Here is a 12362-nt window from a genome sequence, read left to right on the forward strand (position 1 = left end):
CAAGCATTCTGGAACACCGTAAGAGCTGTTTTGTATTCATTACTGAATGAACTGACTCATAACTGACCAGGGGGGAACAATTATGACAATTTATCAAACAGGGCTCAGGTTTAGTGAATGATCAGTGCTGAACCACTGAAATAAACTGCAATGAACCATAAGTGGTCATAATGCTAAATTAACACAGATAGCTGTTATTGCAGCTAAACACACAATAAATCTGGGGGTTTCAGCAAGATAGATGCATTGGCCTTTCCTAAAAAGGATTAGAGTTTGCTTTCTTCGACTGTTGAATTAAAAAAAATCTTTCATGGATGTGGACTTCGTTGGCTGGGCCAACATTTATTGCCCATCCCTAGTTGCCCTCAAGGAGGTGGTGGTGAGCCCTCCACAGATGCTGTCAGACCTGCTGAGTTTTTCCAGCACTTTTTGTTTTTGTCCCAGTTAGAATATGGTGTGGACACCACACACTAAGATGTGAATGCTTTGGAAAGGATGCAGAAGAGATTTACTAGAATGTTTCCAGGGATGAGGGATTACTGTGTCATGGATAAGACAGATGGGATTGTTTTCCTTAGAGCAGAGATGGTTAAAATGGTTAAAAAAGGAGATTTGATAAAGGCATTTAAAATCATGAAAGGTTTAGATAGAGCAAAAAAGAGATTCGGTTTCCAATGGTTGAAGGGGTGATAATGAGGAGGCACAGGTTTAAAGTGGTTGGTAAAAGAATCAGAAGATAACATGAGGGGAAACGTTTTTCTCTCCACACGTGGTTAGAATTTGGAATGCGCTGCCTGGAAAAAAAAAAGGGGGGACAGCAGTTAGTACAGATTTAATAGCAGCCTCCATAACGGAATTCGAACAACTAGTTGGAGAAATAAATGCAAGGGCATGGACATGAGCGGAGGACTGGCATTAATTGGATTGTTCTTTGAAAGAGCCTTCACAGATGTGATGGGCTGAATGACCTGAATGAAACACAAGGATCTGAAGGAGCTTGATAGTGTAGAGATGGATCCCCGACCAGCGGACACAAAGATGCAGGGGCAGTCTCAGGATAAGGGACTGAACATTTAGGACCGTGATGCAGAGAAATTGCTTCACTGAAAAGGTTATGAAACTTTGGAATTCTGTGCCCCGAGGGTTTTGGACGTTCCATTCTTGAATAAACTGGGACAGCCAGATGTTTGGTGTCTCAGGGAACCAAGGGAGATGGGGGACAGGCAAGAAAGTAGAGTTGAAGCCCAAGATCAGCCATGATCATATTGAATGGCAGAGCAGGCTCAACAGGCCACATGGTCTACTACTTCATTATTTCATAGGGTGTGGGCATCACTGGCAAGGCCAGCATTTGTTGCCCATCCCTAATTGCCCTTGAATTGCATGGCTTGCTATGTCATTTCAGAAGGCAGTTAATAGTCAACCATATTGATTGGGATAAAAACAGAAAAAGCTGGAACAACTCAGGTTTAGCAGCATCTGTGGAGAGAGAAACAGAGTTACCATTGAATCTGTACGACCCTTCTTCAGAGCTGAAGAGAAGTGGAAATGTGATGAAATTTACACTATGGGGATTGGGGCAGCTGGAGCTGGATAGAAGGCCAGCGATAGGCAGGGACAAAGGAGGGATTGACTAAGGTGTCATGAACTAAAGGATAAAGGGAATGTTAATGGTAGTGGTTAGTGCTAAAAAAGGTGCTGATAGTGGCATAAAAGGTGTGAAAGCAGAATGTGATAATAGCAGAACAGGGGTAGCATTGTGCGAAAGAACATCATGGGACGAGTAACAGATGGCCCTGTAGGGGATGGGAGGGGGAGAAAAAAAAGGATAGAAAATGAGAGGGGATCTTGGTTAAAGGAACCATTGCTGTGGATCTGGAATCACATGTAATGATGGCAGATTTCCTTCCCTGAAGGACATTAATGAACCAGATGCGTTTTTATGACAATTGATAGTTTCATGGTCACTATTACTGAAACTAGCTTTATATTCCAGATTTAATAATTTAATTTAAATTCCACCACGCTGTTGAGATTTGAACATGTTCCCAGGCCATTAGCCTGGGCCTCTGGATTACTAGTCCAGCAATATTACCACTACACCTGCTCAACTGCTCCTATTTGTGTTCTTGACCTTTTTGTGCTGTATTACTCTTGGATTCTATGAATTAGAGACTTGAATTCAGAGGGATCAAATGTTCTGTATCAATATATTGGGTTCTATGCAAATCATTGAGTGCCCTGACTTCACAGATTTAGGAACTTCCGATAAACTTTAACCTGAAAAGTGTTCTAGTCCCAAGGGCAATTATAGTCAATCTAATGCTCCACACAATGGCTCATGTGCCACTGTGGTCTGATGAATGGCCTGCAGAGAGCTTCTGGCCAGGTATCACTAGAAGTGAATGTGGAGGTTTACAGCCACTTTTTCTGAACAGCTTTCTAGGAAGAGTAAATAGGTTTTGTTAAAAAAGATCAATGGTCTTCTGTTCTACATTTTCTGAGCACATCAATTAAAAATAAGGTCTGGGCCATGAAGCCTCACTATCAAAGGTATGATTCATTCACTCCAAGATTGAGATGAGATGGCCATCGACTAAGAATTTTATTGAGCAGAGATGTGAAAACCAAGGGTACATCCACCTTAAGGCAGAAAGCCAGCTTTCATGGACAGGTCTTAGCCTGGCATTCTGAAAACCAATAAATGAACAGAGACCAACATTAACGCACCAAACAGTGTATGATTAGTATGAAGAACATTTATGCCACCCAAAGTTGTTCTTACTAGTCATGCAGCATTTGGGAGGTATGATCAGTAAGTTCACAGATGACAAAAATTGGTGGTGGTGTAGTGAGGAGGAAAGCCTTAAATTACAGGACGATATAGATGGGCTGGTAAGATGGGCAGAGCAGTGGCAAATGGAATTTAATCCTGAGAAGTGTGAGGTGCTGCATTTCGAGAGGACTAACAAGGCAAGGGATTACAATGAATGGTAGGACCCGAAGAAGTACAGAGGATCAGGTGGTGTACATGTCCATAGATCCCTAAAGGCAGCAGTACAGGTAGATAAGGTGGTTAAGGCAGCATACGGGATACTTATATTCTATGCCTTGGCTAATAAAGGCAAATGCAGGGAGGTTATGTTGGAGCTGTATAAAATGCTACTTAGGCCATAGCTGGAGTACTGTGTGCAGTTCTGGTTGCCACACTATAGGAAGAATGTGACTGCAATGGAGAGGGTGCAGAGGAGATTCACCAGGGTGTTAACTGGGCTGGAGAGTTTCAGCTATGAGGAGAGACTGGATAGGCTAGGGTTGTTTTCCTTAGAGCAGAGAAGGCTGAGGGGGGACCCGATAGAGGTATACAAAATTATGAGGGGCAAAGATAGGGTAGATAGGAAGAAACTTTTCCCCATAGCAGATGAGTCAATAACCGGGAGGGCATTGATTTAAGGGGCAGAAGGTTTAGAGGGGATTTGAGGAAAAATGTTTTCACCCAGAAAGTGGTTGGAATCTGGAACTCACTGCCTGAGGGGGTAGTATAGGCAGGAACCCTCAACATTTACAAAGTATTTAGATGAGCACTTGAAATGCTATAAGCATACAGGGCTACAGACCAAGCGCTGGAAAATAGAATTAGAATAGATAGGTGCTTAATGGCTGGCACAGGCATGATGGGCTGAAGGGCCTGTTTCTGTGCTGTTTAATTCTAAGACTGTGTATATTTATGACAGGGATCACTGGGTAACAGTCAAGAACAACCATACTGTTACCCTAGTTGAGATTATATACCGAAGATTAAATTTAGGAGTTTCCTGATCCGTACAGCTCAGCTACCTCAGGTGATAAATTCAGGGGCCCCTTCCTCATTTCAAGGAGTGTACAAGCCAACAGGTCTCAGGCCCTGCAATTACTTTATTTACAACTGCATCTCAATTCTTTATCACAGGACATGAAGGATCCAACAATAGAAAGACTTGCATTTAGATCACTCCTTTCACTACTAGACATCCCAAACCCTTTGCCAATGAAGCACAAATCAAGGCAAAATATTAAAAACCATGTTGTAATATATATCATGAGGTAATTCTTACCATTGGCTGTCCAGGATCTGAAAATTTCACCTTCAAGTCTTTCAAATGCTTTAAGATAGGCTCATCATGCTCCTGTAAAAATCAAGATTTTAACGTTTATAGGTGTAGCGTCTAACTGAGAAGTAATCAGTTCACTAAACTAGTCAGGTTCTGCAACCCCACCCCCAAAACAAAAACTGAGAAACCACTTCAGCTCCCCATGCACACTCAAGGTTTCACCCAATCCCAGCAACAAGGTCAATTCAAGGCAAAATTAAAATACAAAAATAAAAACAGAAAATGGCAACATCTGTGGAGAAAAAAACAGGAGTTAACTTTTAAGTCAAAGTTGACTTCTTCAGAACTCTTTTATATCAGGTTTCCAGCACCTGCAGTATTTTGCATTTAAAATTAAAATATAGATGGAAAATCCACAATATTGGCTCTTACTTGCTTTTAAATATCTCTCACACACATGCAACCAAATTATGGACCACTGTTCACTATTCAATAACTTTTTGATAAGTTAATCAGTTTAAGAGCAACAACCCAAGAATTTGCTGTCCTTTGCTGGTATAGCATCTGAATAGAGAAACATTAAATACTGTACGTGCATTATTCTGAAACTTGACACCTACAGTATATTTTATTCTCTTGCCTACCCATTCTGCATCCATGAAATAAAAAGGGGAGTGTTAGAAGCACAAGATTTAAAAAATAAGATAAAGAAAATGTTTTTAATGAAATAATAAGCTGAGATATTCACCCTACAGGTATTTGACTGAATGAGATAGGTATTAAAGCCAAAAATCAGACCACAAGTATGTTTCATAGGAACACGGGAGCAGGCTATTTGGCCCTTCAAGACTGCTCCACTATTCAATAAGGTCATGGCTGATCTGGTTGTGGTCTCAGCTCCACTTTCCTCACTGGCCCATAACCCTCAACTCCCTTGCCTAACAAACATCCGTCTGTGTCTTGAATAAATTCAAACAGCCAGCCTTCACTACTTTCTGGGGAAGAGAATTTCACACATCAATGACCCTTTAGGAGAAAGTTTCTCCTCATCTCTGTCTTAAAAGTTTCTATGAAGTAATTTATTTCAGGCATTTCATATATCAGAGACTTCATTCAACAGTTCACTCAATTATTTTCATTTTAATCCCACAATGTAAAACGAAAACCTTAATTCACACAAAATTATACTCAAAACATTTGACAAAAATATTTATTTTCACAATGAATTTACTATACTTGGCCTGACTCTAGTTTGACTGAATTTAATTTTTTTTTAAACAAAAATGATTACTAATCATTCTCTACTTCTTCACTGTCTCTCAAATTCCTCAGGACCAACATCTACATCCACTTCATTTCCTCCACATTTGTTAATACTCTTTCAATGTCAAAGACAACATCTGTACTATCACTCCGAAGGTGGTGTTGAACCTCATCGTCAATGTCGGTGTGGCCAGCGCAGCCTTCGGGCACCTGAGGAGGAGAGTGTTTGAAGAGCAGGACCTCAAACCCGGCACGAAGCTCAGGGTCTACAGAGTAGTGATACCCAGCCTCCTGTATGGCTCAGAGACATGGAGTATGTAGAGCAGCACACCCTAAACTCTGGAGAAGTCCCACCAGTGCTGCCTCCACAAGATCCTGCAAACCCATTGGCAGGATGGGTGCACCAATGTCAGTGTTCTCACTCAGGCCAACATCCCCAGCATCGAAGCATTGCCCACACTCGATCAGCTCCGCTGGGCGGGCCACATCGTCCGCATGCCTGACACGAGACTCCCGACACGAGTGCTCTACTCGGAGCATCGACACAGCAAGCGAGCCCCAGGAGGGCAGAGGAAACGCTTCATGGACACCCTCAAAGCCTCTGCGAAAAAAGTGCAACATCCCCACTGACATCTGGGAATCCCTGGCCCGAGACCACCCAAAATGGAGGGAAAGCATCCGGGAAAGAGTCGAACACCTCGAGCCTCATCGCCAAGGGCTAGCAGAAGCCAAGCATCGACAGCGGAAGTTGTGCGGGGCAACCCAGGCACCCCACCCACCCATTCCCCCTACCCCCATCTGCCTTGTCTGTGACAGAGACTGTAGGTCAAGCACTGGAGTCTTCAGTCACCGGAGAAATCATTTTTAGTGTTGAAGCAAGTCACCCCCGGCCCTAAGGGTCAGCCTAAGACGAACATCACTCTCTACATTTCCAGCATTTGCTGAAACATTAAATACTTCATGACAGACCATATTAGAAGTTCTTCCTTCTTGAGCCAAAATAAAGGTTTCTTGGTGATCCTATCCAGCTGTTATATTTCCTGATATTTTCAAGAGTGTTTTGGTTTTGTCATTCCCATAAGAACAGTGGGTCAGGTGGCTCATTTAAGGCTGGCAATCGTACTTTTACCATTTGCACAACACACTTTCTCCCCACTTTTTTGCACCACAATAATCACATGCCTCTGATCTATTGCCAATATCATTCTCTAGGTCTGACTCAATTGTGAGGGTTATAGATGAAAGCTTCCCTCAGTAGACTTGATCTCTTACTTGCAGCACTGGTCCTTCCTGTCAGTCTGTCAACTTCTCGCCTTTTTTGCTCTAGCCTCTTCATCTTCCCTTTCTGCAACTGCTACCTGTCGCTTTATCATTTTTTTTCCCTTTGTGCTCTAGCCTCTTCATCTTCCCTTTCTGCAACTGCTACCTGTCGCTTTATCATTTTTTTTCCCTTTGTGCTCTAGCCTCTTCAGTTTCCCTGGCTCTGTGAGCCACCTGTCACTTTCTCTTACCAAGTAGTAACATATAGTGTCTCTGGGCATAGCTTACATGGAACAGATAAATGAGAAAAACAAATGAAATATGAAAGTAAGTCAGGGATTTATGATGCAAGTTTGTCACAATCTTGAAATGAATGACTATAGTTGGTTAAAACATGTCTCCGTTACGGTGCGGGGACACAGTGTAGCTAAGACCATGGGATCCCCTGCAAGGAGACCAAAGCCCCCCTCGTGTCAACTCCCTTACCTTGGGCTGAGAGGCAAGTCGTATCATCCCACCAAGTTTGGTTGAATTTGGCCCAAGGACCTCAGAAGAGTTTGCCAACAGACATTTCACTTTTTAAAAAATATATAGATTTTATGATGATCTCAGCTGATATTATTGGACAAGCCAGATCTCAGGGTGGAACCCAGCTTGATAGAATTCTAACTTTTAATTTTTTGATTAGATACGTGGAGAGTGGCTACTGAACAGAGTCACAGGAGTCAGCTGATTAACTTTTAACAAAAGAATAAAACATTAAACAAAAAAATGAACTATATTACAATACTCCTTCACCCACAACTATACCTTTACTGATATAAACAGATTCATAAGGATAAGACAAGTTACAAAAGCTATCTTATACTCTCATGTTCACAGTAAGCACATAGTCCATGTAAACCAATAGATGACCTGTGGTCAGGCCCACCATACTGAATCCATGACAGATACCATCCCAAACAGATGCTATGGTCACTCATCATTGCTTGTCACACCATGAGCCAACCAGTCTCACTGAACTCCATCTTTCACACAAGGGTTTCCAATCTCCACTTTCCAAGAACTTACTTTGGAATTTTCTCCCAAACGACTCTCTCGGACGCCTTCCACAAGGGTCCACCTCCAGGGTTTCCACCCCTCCTTCCGTTGTTCCACTCCCCTGGATCACCACATGCATTCAAGCTTCCTTCCACACACTCTGAAATGCTCAGCAGTGCCAACGGAACACCGCAAAGTTACAGACCTTCGGCTGTCCCCTTGGATCTCCTGGCTTCTCACAAGCTGTTTTTGCTTTAAGTCTGCTTCCTGCAACTTTCTTCTCTAAGCTTGGGGCCTTCTTCTCAGGTCCTTACTCACTTCTGCAGAACAGGATTTTTTCCAAACTCCTGTTCTTCCTTTGACTAGAAGGTCTTCTTGGGACCCCTCCTTTCTGTCTCACTCCTTGGCTTTGGGGCCTTTCCGTTTTTCTGGGAAATCTGCCTTCTGCAGTTCCTTCTCTCAGTACCCAGCCTCTCTGAAATCCTGGCTTCAACTTTAGTTTGGGATTTGCTATCTGTCCCTTTGCTATGCTGCTTCCAACTGAACGGAAACTACTTTGCTGTCTCTGGGGCCTCCTGTTGCTAGGCAATGGCAGTTTTTTTTTAAAACCTTCCCTTCAAGAATCATAAAATCTCATTACAACGCAGGCATCTTTTAAAGTGAAACTAAACTCAATTTGCCCTTTCTTAACACACAAATACAGAAATATAAAAAACTTAAACTTAAAGATGTACCTTATTCCTAACACACAAATACACAACTTACTTAAACTATTTCCTAACAATTTACACAAGCCAACCTGTATCATGTCACTGAGCAAATCAACATTCTTGAAGACTGTCAACCAAAATTCTGGAATTCCCTTTGGTTCTTCCTTTTCTTCATCTTTTTTCTCTTCCTCCACTTTAACCTTTTCTTTCATTTCATCCTGTAAAGAATGAAACAGTTAAATCAACCAAACAACAAAAGGACATTAAAACAAAACTTGCCCAGAGTCAGGTATTTCAACTGCACAAGTCTTTCGTTCAATCCCAAGTGAGTGGTCTCGAGAAGGATACAGAAAAACATAACTCAATTTTTCTCTTTTAATACAAAGAGGGGAAGATGAAACAAAATCATGAGGATGGAAAAATTAACTCAGTTCTTGTTCTGAATCAAATTCTATTGACATTGACTTAGCACACACATGGATGGGATCAAATCTGATTGAGAAAAGCCACTTGGGAAGTAATCCACCAATGCTCATCTCACACAGCCTGGTGTGCCACTCCATTACTCATTTCTTTTGTGGGGTGGGGGGGAGAAACAATTACAAATGCCAGCACGGCATTTACTGCCTACCCCTAATTGCCCTTGAGAAGGTCATACTTGAACCATTGCAAGTGAGTGGCTTTCTCAGCTATTTCAGAGGGCAATTAGGAGTGTGATCTGCATTGACATATAGGACAGACACAGTAAGGACAGCAGGTTCTCTTCCCTAAAGGGCTTTAGTGAATCAGGTGAGTTTTTAATGACAAACGGTCACCATTACTGAGAGTTTTTTATTCCAGACTTAGAATAAACTGAATTCAAATTTCCCAGTTGTCATAAAAACAAAAGTGTTAGAAAAACTCAGTAGCTCTGGCAGCATCTATGGAGAGAAAAACACAATGTTGAGTCCTTCTTCAGAACTAATCCAGTTGCCATGGTGAGATTGGAACTCATGTTCCGGATCATTAGCCCAAGCTTTTGGATGGCTAGTCCAGCAGTATAACCGCTATGGTACTATACCAGATAATGTACAGTGCCTGTGTGTCAAAACGGGCCTTCAAGGTGTCTGTGTCCCTAGAGAAACAGAGCATAAGAAACAGGAGCAGACATAGGCCAAACCATCCCTCGAGTCTGCTTCACCAATTAAAAGTTCATGGTTGATCCTCTACCTCAAGTCCACCTTCCCACACTAATATCCTCCGATTCGCTCAGTGACCAAAAATCTACCATGTTACGTTTTTGAATTTCACCATTTTGGTAGATAAAATCACCTTCCAGAAAACATGCTACTGGGAGGCTCATGGCCAGTTATGGGCTTCACATTTTTCAAAGTTGTCCAACAATGGAAGATGCAAGATGGTCACTGGTGAAGATCCAAAAGCAGGTGACCCGAACAGCTGATTTGGAATAGCTGAATGCGGTTTTGGCACAATATACTCTATCAGATCAAAGTAAGGGGTCAGATGGAAGAGAAAGAATGAAGGAGCTGGGAGAACAGGCTAATAAGTGGAACAAAAGCAGAAAACACTGGAATTCTGAAATTAACAGGTCAATATGTATTCATTAAAGATACAGCATCCCTGGATATTCCCCTAATGGAGTGAGTATCTCACTCTGCAATACAATATCCCCATTTCATTTAAAAAGTAAAGAATAAATGTAAGGTTCTTCGTTCAAATACCATTGAAGGTTATTTAAAATATTCAAAAATCCTACACTTTAAAAAGTTTGCAAGATGGCTGAACCAAAAAAGGTATTTAAAAAGTTAAGAAACATTCAGGTTCCATTAAATGAATCCTGGCTGACTGAGGCCACAAAGCAAATCTGAGTAGTGATGCCACTCTGAAATAACGTAGGTAGTTACTGAAAGAAAACATCACATATCAATTGCAGTAAATTAATATTGTGGCCACCCAGGCTTGGAACTATATCGCTGTTCCTTCACTGTCACTGGGTCAAATACTGCAACTCCCTTCCTAACAGCACTGTGGGTGGCTCACCACCCACCACCTTCCAATGGGTAATAAACGCTGACCTAGCCAATGATGCCACAAATGAATAACAAAATAATTTGCAATAGTTAGCTTACACTGTAGGCAGTTATGAGTGACAGAGCCCAGGTTAAATTCCAATACTGATCTTGCCATCTTCAAAAAAACTCTCAGCATCTAGACTCTAGGATACTTACTGATAACTCCTCCTCCTCATCTCCTTGCCATTTGCATTCATCCTCTGTGGGCTCAAAGATAGCATTGATAATATCACTCCTCTGAGGAAAAGACAGACATGTGTTATTTATTGGGAATTCCTTAACGCAATTCCCTTTTCCAAGGGGAATATGAAGCTGAAACGCTGTACACTCAAGGTTGTTTGTTTTCAGTGATAAAGACAATACCTTGCAAATTATTTTCCAATCATTTAATCAGTTAACAAGAGGGGACAAATTCTCACCAAGTTATCGGCATGACATTATTCAATGCTGTACTAATGTGGAGATAAGATTCCCTAACCAATTTAAAAGTCTTAAAGCATGATAGGCAAATAACTTGTCTGAGTTTTTTTTAAATATAGAAAAAGTTAGGGGTGCAGTTCTTGTCTTGGTCCACAAAAATTCTTTCAAACCCAAATACCAGTTGATTTCTCTCCACCCGAGAGATGATTCGACTACTTGTTTCCAAGCCCTTGGATGCATTGGCAAACCTTGCAAATGAGGTTTTTAGCCCATCCAATCATTGTAATGCAAAACTACAAGTTTTTAAAAGCTTCATTTCCTAAGAATCATAGTTACAAATGTCTGCCAATTGCTCCAGCTGCTGGCCTGATTATTTATAAGACCTTGTAGGAAGGGGAAACCAAATGAAGCTTTCCAACTCTTAAGAAGCCTTAACAGATTTGAGAAAGCCTGGTCACATTCATGTATGACAAGCACAAATTGTCACACTTGTATATTATTTTAAGTTTTTTTTTGAGGCAAAAGCAATGTCCAATAAAAATGTACCATCAAATTGGCTTCAATTCACCTGTAGCTGTAATGTATCAAGTATGAAATGAAATTAAATGCATACATAGTGGAACTTCACTAACCTCTGCTCCATAATCAACTGACTTTACTATTCAGATAGTACCATATAAAGGTTTTGTAGAAATATGTATAAGGCTAGCTGTACCAGGCATAACTAAACTTAAAGAAATTGGGGAGTCTTTCAGCAATAATTAATCTTACTCACTAAACATTTATGTATTTGGTTTTTATCAGTTTTGCAAATAACTACCTCAGCAATTAAAGCAATATCAAAGGTATTTAAAACTGAAATGACTGATAAGTGTTGTTGTAGCTTAAATGATACACCAGTGTCATGCTAGATTCATTACAAACCCAATATAGGTAACAAAATCCTAAGAGTTTGTTTCATTGTATTTGGTCATGTTAATTTAGGTCTGATCAAGGATAATCTCTAGGGTGAGAAGCCCTGCTGAAGATTGTCAATATGCACAAAACCTTGAAATTAAACTGTAAATCAACAATGATAAGAGAACTAGTTTTGAGTTCAGACACAGGCCACTTTGGGTTGATTATTTTATGCTGTTAATTGGCAGCTATTAGTAGGGATTCAAACTAAGCAATAACTTAAAACGTTTTCCTTAAAGCCAGAGATTTAAGCATCACTTTTAAAAAAGCCTTTTAATTTTCAGGATAGAAATATTCCCAAACACAGGATTAAAATCTATAATCCTATGATACGGAATTTTTGAAAATGCAGAAAAAAGTTTTTAAAAAGATGTCAAAGGGAACTTGAGTATCCTTTGACCCAATGAGCACAGGATACCCGCTAGTTTAAAAAGCCACAAGTTATTGGACCTTCTGAAATAGCTGAACAGCAGAAATCAATCTTTACAGAGTTTGTGAAATCGGCAAGGAGTCAGCATGAAATATGCCTAAATCAGGTCAAAACTATT

General features: G+C 40.8%; 1 protein-coding gene across 1 annotated transcript in view; it reads right to left on the minus strand.

Annotated features, from left to right (window-relative positions):
• The window catches only part of nap1l1 (nucleosome assembly protein 1-like 1), a gene marked incomplete at its 3' end in the record, with an annotated part of 70322 nt that overhangs the window by 14231 nt on the left and 43729 nt on the right, over nt 1-12362 (minus strand). Inside the window, exons 5-7 of the mRNA XM_078536589.1 lie at nt 10594-10674; nt 8455-8583; nt 4095-4166 (exon numbers count right to left, since the gene is read on the minus strand). Of these exons, the coding sequence (XP_078392715.1) occupies nt 4095-4166; nt 8455-8583; nt 10594-10674 (282 nt within the window). The remainder of the gene's footprint in view (nt 1-4094; nt 4167-8454; nt 8584-10593; nt 10675-12362) is intronic.

The sequence above is a fragment of the Cetorhinus maximus genome, unplaced genomic scaffold (assembly GCF_964194155.1).
Source record: "Cetorhinus maximus unplaced genomic scaffold, sCetMax3.hap1.1 HAP1_SCAFFOLD_1338, whole genome shotgun sequence".
Classification (NCBI taxonomy): domain Eukaryota; kingdom Metazoa; phylum Chordata; class Chondrichthyes; order Lamniformes; family Cetorhinidae; genus Cetorhinus; species Cetorhinus maximus.